The sequence below is a fragment of the Gloeophyllum trabeum genome, assembly GCF_000344685.1.
Source record: "Gloeophyllum trabeum ATCC 11539 unplaced genomic scaffold GLOTRscaffold_00012, whole genome shotgun sequence".
Lineage (NCBI taxonomy): Eukaryota > Fungi > Basidiomycota > Agaricomycetes > Gloeophyllales > Gloeophyllaceae > Gloeophyllum > Gloeophyllum trabeum.
The window spans coordinates 685489-693479 of record NW_006920421.1 but is presented as its reverse complement, the minus strand read 5'-3'; the positions used below and the strand labels follow the sequence as shown (position 1 = coordinate 693479).

General features: G+C 49.3%; 1 protein-coding gene across 1 annotated transcript; it reads right to left on the bottom strand.

Moving 5' to 3' along the window:
• Positions 1-4864: 4864 nt before the first annotated feature.
• On the bottom strand, positions 4865-6865 carry GLOTRDRAFT_95486 (PLP-dependent transferase; the record flags this gene model as incomplete). Its single annotated transcript, XM_007870706.1, has 9 exons — positions 4865-4942; positions 4996-5151; positions 5208-5452; positions 5513-5584; positions 5690-5774; positions 5811-6007; positions 6066-6227; positions 6294-6542; positions 6724-6865. The coding sequence occupies 9 exons, from the start codon at positions 6863-6865 to the stop codon at positions 4865-4867; spliced, it is 1386 nt and encodes a 461-aa protein (XP_007868897.1).
• Positions 6866-7991: the final 1126 nt, after the last annotated feature.

The window sequence follows — 7991 nt, the reverse complement described above, 5'->3', positions numbered from 1 at the left end:
CGGGCGCGCTTGTATCAGTGCGCGTAGAGAGCCAAGCTCCGGAGAGTGCGGCATTACCATCTTCTTGTAGGCGACCCTTATCTCGTCGAGGGAGGCGTCCGGCCTGATCTGGAGCACTTCGTGGTAGTCCTTAGGGTTGGGAGGAGGCATCGCTGTTGCTTAGGTGGATGAAACGCAGAAATACGCGATATCTGGTCTTGACTGACGCCGCAAGGAATCTGAGGGTGTGGAGAGAGAGCCAAAGCCATAAAAACCGGGATACAACGCGGCGGAAGAAAGGAGTCCGTAGCAGGGTCGCAGTCGCTGGCAGGATGGCATATTTCTCAACACAAAGGTGTCATATCGCTCGTGTTGTACACGTTCCGTGTTCGCTATTACCTCTACAGGTCCTTCGGAAGAAGGTGCGTTGGTGCCGAGTGCCCTAACCTTCTCTGATGATTGCTTCTAGACTGAGCAACGCATCCATGGGTAAGGGCATGTCGTTCATGTGCTCGCAACCACTGGCTACATGCATGTCAGTACGGGCAGGATGCGTGCGCGCTCTTTCTCAACAGATCATAAGGAAAGCAAGTCAGAAATGGAAGGTATTTGGGGGGCAAGATGATCTTCCGGCATTTACCGTTTACGTGTTTGTCACATCTTGCCACCGCTCGGAAATTCCGGAATTCAAAACACGACGCTCTCGTCTAGGTATTTATCGTCAAGAGGATCTGAATCACAACCAGGCGCAGGTGCATATTGTCTCCTATTGATCGGCCCTTTAGCTCACGGTCTGTCGTCCCGAAATTACCTTGTCGACGGTCTGCGACAACATCGGAGGGACGCCCTTCCTCCAACATCAAGGTCTACGCTCCTGTGGAATAGAACCTAGACGCGATACTGGATGTAACGCAACAGCCCATGCCTTCATCTGCTCTAAACCTACCGTGACGTGATGGTCTATACCATACATCTCCAAAATCATGGTGTCCGTGACGCTTTCCCTGGCTCCATAGGCCGTATAACGGTTTAATTCTATACCAGTACGGGAACGTGCACTACTGGTTGCATTCGAGAATTACGTCTCCGTCTAGCACGTAAATGATAGGCGACCTTCCACGCCCCCGACACCGCTGGACTCTAGATTTTGCACTGCTTGCCGCTACCACCTCTGTATTCTTCTTTCATGGTCTCCACGCTGTCGGTCAAGCCTTATCTCCGGAGGTCTTTCTGGCCTTAGGTATGTAGGCGCAAACACAATAGATGCGGGGTGAGCATACTATGGAGATCATCCCCGCCTGGGCCTGGGCTGTCTTCTAAGAAACGCTACTCTGAAGTTGCCGTCCCGAACTATAGCCGTTTTCCTCCTTTTGAGCTTGGTCAAAGAACAAACACAACGAACCTTGAACGTGTCGAGGCTGCGTCTTCCGCCCTTTCCTTCGATATATTTCCGGCCTGCTTGCATCACTCCAGTGCGCTTCGGAAAAGCACGGCGGCGTTCTTGATGAATTGATGCGGGGCGCGGTCTTGCTACCTACAATCACATGTCCCGTTCGCGGTTGTGTCGTGCGGGTGCGGCCACGCTGGACGAAAGCCCAGGCACTCACCTTTTGGTAATTCATTCATGCTGACTGTCTTGGATGCCACTCTTTCGGCGTCCATAACTCAGCAACAGGACATGTGGCTGTGGAGTTCCTTCTCACTCGTTGTTACGTTCTTGGGCGAATAAAGCTAGAATTCATGGGAGTGCAGCATGATGCATGATGCTGCAGGGCGTTGTCGAGCCAAACTGTGGCTCTCCCATGCTCTTGCAGGTTACTTTGACTCCGACGATGCGGTTCGATCAAGTCGATGCCATGAAACCCTGGATCAGGACAGGAGTCCGACAGCTGTCCACCTCGCTGTACCGCGACAGGCACCCCTGCTGAAACAAAGCCGACTTTTGAACGGTGATTCTGGCGGATTATGCAACATTTCGCTGATCTGCGATCGCGGATCTCGGCCTCAGTGTAAGCCAAATAACTGTACTTATCCCGTCAAATAGCATCGCAGTTCTGCCGTCGGATGGTGCGCTACGCACAGAGCCACGATTACCAATGCAGGTTCCCCTGCATCCTCTTTCAGAGTTTGATAGTCAAAGGCGGTTGTGAAGACTGGGATGTGGCGCCGGGTTGTTAACTCTGTCTCCACGAGCAATCTTCGGGCATCGGTAATGGTACTCCTGCATCAATGTGTCTCACGGAATGGCGGCCCGTCGGGATCGGGAGTTCGCTGGTATATTAGAAGGGTCAGTGCCTTACGATAAATAGAAATGGTCCAGAGGCTAATGCACGACAGTGTGACTCGTCAATGCGGTGATTGGGCGGATGGCTTGCTGTACTCACACGCGATCGTTTATTCTGTCATAGTGGGTTGACAATGTTTTCATCTGCGTACCCCACGTCGCACCGCTTCTCGGTCTCTGGGTTCTGTTTCTGCCATCGCTGAGGCATCCATAGGAAAGCGAAGGCTGGAACCATCATGGACACCTGATAAGATGCTCAGATTAGGCCTACGCACTCGGAGCCTTCATTGCTCAAGCTTTGATGAAATCTGGTAATTATGGTGTTCGACCGTCTCTCAAGCTTTCTCTGTTTGATGCTACCGCTGCACACGGATGCAGCACGGTAGAGATCGGCTGTTGATGCCTCCGATGAGCTTATCGTGAATAACGCAGATCAGTTGGACCTTGTTTATGCTACGTGGTACGCCCTCACTCGACGCTGTTCTCATTACCCTCAACATTCATGGGTGAGGCACAGAACATCGCTGGCCGTATGCTTATCTGCGTGTTTATCGCATGTATGTGAGTTCGGAAGGTCCGCCTGCGTTTCAATATCGCTATTCTGACGTTGGGCTAATCTTTTTGGGATAACCACTACACAGTCTTTTCTGCACTTATAAAATTACCTTGCAGATCTCAGGTCTTTGAAGTTACTGGTTGGTTGCTACAGCATGTTTCTCTTCCTATTATTGACTGGGCCCTCCCACGAACCCGCCAGCTTGCAGTAATGTGGTAAAGCTGGATACTAGTAGTTGAGGCAGTACACTGAGATGAAATGAAGGATCCTGAAGATGGTTCATACGGGTTTCTGTGTAGACTTCGTCTACGCCTGGACCATCACCGAGGTCGGTAATCAAGATGCCCTGAATCGTATCTACTGGTATGTCGTAACCCGCGTCCTGCATTTCCAGTAGCCAACTGAGTATTCTCTGAAATCAGGGGCGGAGGTGTATGCCCTCAACCTTATTACAGACAAATGCTCCACACGCTGATTCCCCATACAGATCACCGTGTTCTTAGGGGTATGGTTTTATATCATTTTCACTGGTGTCTGCCGCTACAACGTTGGTCCAGGTCTTGTTGCCGGCCTTGTGCATTGGTAAGAAACCTCGTTGCTCCAATAGGCCCAACCTACGCAGGCCATGTGGATATTATATTCAGCGAATTTGGATATGCAAGTGGACAATTTACAGGGTAATGTATAAATTATGACCAGCTTCAGTGAGCCGTCACTAGGCACCATTTGTTTTCCTTGCCGTGTGTTCCGTCTGAATACCTGCTTTAAGTATAGTCTTACATGGGGGGCTTTCTGTAGTCTATATTGGCTGTTGTGTGATTCGGTAAGGTGCAGGAGGATTATATATGCCACATCAATTCTGGCCGACACTTGCCAATAACCAACCTCTGGTTGCAGTGAGTCGGCCACCATTATGTTGCGGAAGGGGCTTACATAACATCTTGTCCCATCCACAGCGACTGCTGTACTGTGGTAATAGGTTGTTTGATTTTCCATGTATAATGCTCTAATTACTTCCCCTTACCAGCTACATAATACCCTTCTGGAATGTCTTTCGCCATCGCAAACTTCCGCTGGTGAGCTGCATCTCCCTTTATCCTCTTCATCTTTTAATACGGCCGAAGGTTACTCTTGCAGGTGGCCTGTCCAGCGCGGCCCTGGCAGACCTTCTTTTGGCCGAAGTACTCATCTACCAGTTGAACAACAATCGAACAGGGTTTGATAGGTAAAATCCCCCTGCTGTATGTATGTCGGTGAGTTAGAAAGTCTCGATATTACAGGTCGGACAGCTGGATCAAATTTAGGTTGGCATACGCTCTAAATACTGGAGCTATAACCACGTACGCCTCGTGCGTAGACGGTACCGGTAACGTTGCTGACATATGATCAGTATCATCTCTGTCGTAATCTTGAAAACCGTACGTGCCATGGTCCGTGGTGAATGCAGGTCAGATGGGATATAATGGGTATGCACGTAGTATGGCTCTCTACGGACCACAATGGTCTTCCTGGGACTAATAGAGATCCAAAGCAAAGGTATGGAAAGTGGTCCTTACCCCCAGTCTGTCGTCTAAATTGCTCGAATAGTATATGCAAATTCGTTTCTCGCAAGGTCAGCACACCTTTTCATTCAAGACTAAGCCGAAACCAGGCTCACCTGTGCGTAGTCTCAACTCTCGGCGTTATATACTGAACAAATGCAGTCTGCCTCAACAATATCAGGACCTGGAACTCAACCTAGAGAGCGGAGGGATAGTGGCGAGACCAGCAGCTTCGAGCCTCACGACGCGGATCCATATCGCGCAAGAGACGATAATGACCGTCGATGGACTGGTTCGTTCGTCCGAGGCATCTGAGTGCGCGTGCTCACTTGACTTTGATCAAGCAACTGGGAGACTTGCGCAAGAACAATTTCATTATCGAGGAACCCGCGGGGTTACAGTACCTGCTCAACCGTCGTATATTCCGGTTATTACCTGTGACATCTCCATTGATCTTTGGAGTTCGCGTTGATACACAACGATCCCTTGATTCAGATGACCCCACTATTCCTTCGCAAACTTATCCCTCGTCAGCTTGCAAATCTCCGTGAACGCTTTGCCGAGATATTCGAAATCCGAAACCTGTGTCGGATGATCGGATCAGCAGAAAGGTTCAGTGAACGCTGATGGCTTACCTCCAACCACACTGCAGCGCTACACCGTGTCCACCATCTGCCGTTGTGGTAGTAATGAGCAGCATAGCAGTGCCATTCAAATAGCAGTTGCTCTTTCAGGAACTGGTCGACTTCTAGCGTCGCTGGTACACCCGCCAACGGCAGCTCGACGTTGACCTTGGGGCACACGTTAAGAAGGGTAGCGTGTAGCAGGCGAGTGAGTAGTGACGAACCGCGTTTGCGGTCAATTCTCCCTTCTCGTTCTCCATAACGCTTGTGCCGATAATCTCTGCCAGCCGCTTCCCTCCGTCTAGCGCCAGCTGGTGGCAATACTCGTTGATCTTGCGCTCGCCCCCAATCCACTTCCTGAATTCGAGCGCTACAGAGCACTCATGAGGCATTACACAAAAGAACAGAGCCGGGGAGAGGGTACCGGCTGGGATGCTGAGGTACGGAACGTGGTCCAATGTACCCGTCCCTAGAAGAACGTCAGCCGTCAAATCTATGCTTTTGCTCGTGGTGCTATGGCAGGGCTCACATTCGTGCTGATCGACGAAGTTGGGCGCTCTGGGGTCAGTGGGAGATACATACTCATGAGCGGTCGGTATAGCTGATTTAATGATGTGATGATTGCTGTGTCAATATTGTCTGTCAGCTCTCCGCTTTGGCAAACGGTGTCGAGTTTAATCATGATACTCGAAGATCCGAAGCATACCCACCGCCTTGGTACATAAAGTACAGAGCAGCTTCGTTTCGTGGACATCCACTTGTGGCAGTTCTATGCCGAAGTCCCGCATTCGCTATGTGGCCGGGCATATAGAAAGCGGAGCGCTTACAGAGACAAAGAAATCCGGATCTGCTTCCGCCAGATTGATGTCGACTTGTCCGATCAGGTGAGCACCGTCGACGACGCTCCATACGCCTTCTTCCCGGCATATCTTCACCATTTCGATCCATGGAAGGCGGACTCCGGGAGTGGAGATTATTCCGTCTACAACAGCGACGACCTTGCGTTTCGCGTTATCAGCTGAGCCTTCGGTGACACATTCACATTCAGATAAGGACTGGTCAGTGTCTTCAGGATGACTCACCGGAGTCAGAGGAAACAACTGAACGGACATGCTTCCTCCAATCATCGATGATCTTGGCGTGAGTGCATGGGAATATCAATGGAAAGTTGGAAACAACAGGATGGGGAGGTATATCGGATAGGTATTGCATCGTCTGCGCAATAGTACCGTAGGTAGTAGAAGCTAGGAACGAGCGGTACGGTATGAGGGGAGGTGCAATATATTCTCATGCATACTGCAGGCCCTTACCACCAATGATAATGTCGCCTTCGTGCCATTCAAAATTGCGCAGTACGGTATTCAATCCATGAGTTGCGTTGGGTACCAGAACGCACTCGTCAGCTGACTCGGCCCCGATGAATTGCGCCACCAGCTCCCGGCTATGTCGAAGGCGCGTGCGGTGCGTGAACCGCATGAAGCGGTCGGGACATGCCTCTATTTCAGCTGCGATCTTTGCGCACTCTGATGCAACAGGTAAAGGAAGGGAGCCGTATGCGCCTACAGAGGGGTGTGAGTCAGGCCGCGGACAGATAAGCACCCCAAGTGGATGTACAGAGAAGAGTATAAGTGCATCCCGGGTCTAACCCCTGAGTCGCGAAGTATATCATGGAGTATGCATCAACGTGGTGTTATCTACTTGTAGGTCTCATGCAAGACTTAGGCATCTGGTAATGCTTACCATTATTCAAGTTTATAAAGCCATCTTCGAAGGCAAAATACTGAAGCATAGGATGCCCAAAGTCTGGAGGTGTGCTTTGAGGGTCGTAAGTGTGGCATTTGCCTTCTGATGGGAGGTGAGATGCGGCCAAAGTAATCATCATGGTTGATCGCGTTGCAAGAGTACCTGTACCGCCCAGACCTTAGCTGTGGTCGACTCAGAAAGCCGGCTTGCAGCCGGGGTGTAGGGAGTGGCGGGTCAATAGATACAAATCAGCCTAAATACAAATAAACATTGGTGGAATTGGTATCAATACAATACATCAATTGCAATACATTGCAGGTGATTGCGGAACAGGGGCTATAACTACTTCTCCCATCTCCATGTCTGACCACCCCACACATCTTTGGGTTGCCCAGGATGGTATAGCTGTCCTGCTAAACCACCTTGGAAACCTCTGTTTGACTGCATTAATATTGAGCTCCTAGGTGTTAGTATGCCTGACAATGAACTATTACATTCCTAGCACTCAATACAATGTATATACAGTTAACCACTTTTGTAATGCACCACCCCTTTCCAACATGTATTTGAGCCATAACTCATGAATCACTGCATATGTCTCTTTGGTGTAAGGCCAAAGATTGTAGTAGTTTTTGAGCTCTATCTAACTGTGTGAACATTGTCAAGAGTGAAGTTGATCTTGCTTTACTAGGAGGCATTTAAAACATATAGTCAAAGTCTATCTTCACAAGGAAGGGGGGGAGGTATAAAATGACTACACAGTAAAACTCTCCATGAAATTCTGTGTATTTTAGAGCCCAGAATTGATGAAATTGACTACATGGTTGCAGAGATATAAGGCCAGAAAGTTGGGATTTTGGTATAAGATTTCAGAGTTTTACACCAAAACCCCCAACTTTCTGCACATATATCTCCACGATGGTTTAGTCAATCAGGGATATTCTGGGGTTGAATTACTCAGAATTTCGAGCTCTTTCTAGCTAGAGCATGCCAGAACCATTGGAGGGAGATTTACACATAATTTGGTACCAGTCCCCATTGTATTTAGCCTCCTTTTCCAGCCATAATACAGCAGAATGTCTTGGTAATACTACCATGATGTAACGCAAAAGCAGTACTACAAGTTTACATCTTACACCAAAGAGAAATATGCAATCATTGCTGAGATACAAGTTGTGCAAGGGTGGTGCAATACTTTTGCAGTTCACCGTATAGATCAGCAAACACCTATACTACAATTCACCCTATCCTGCAAAGGAGGGGTA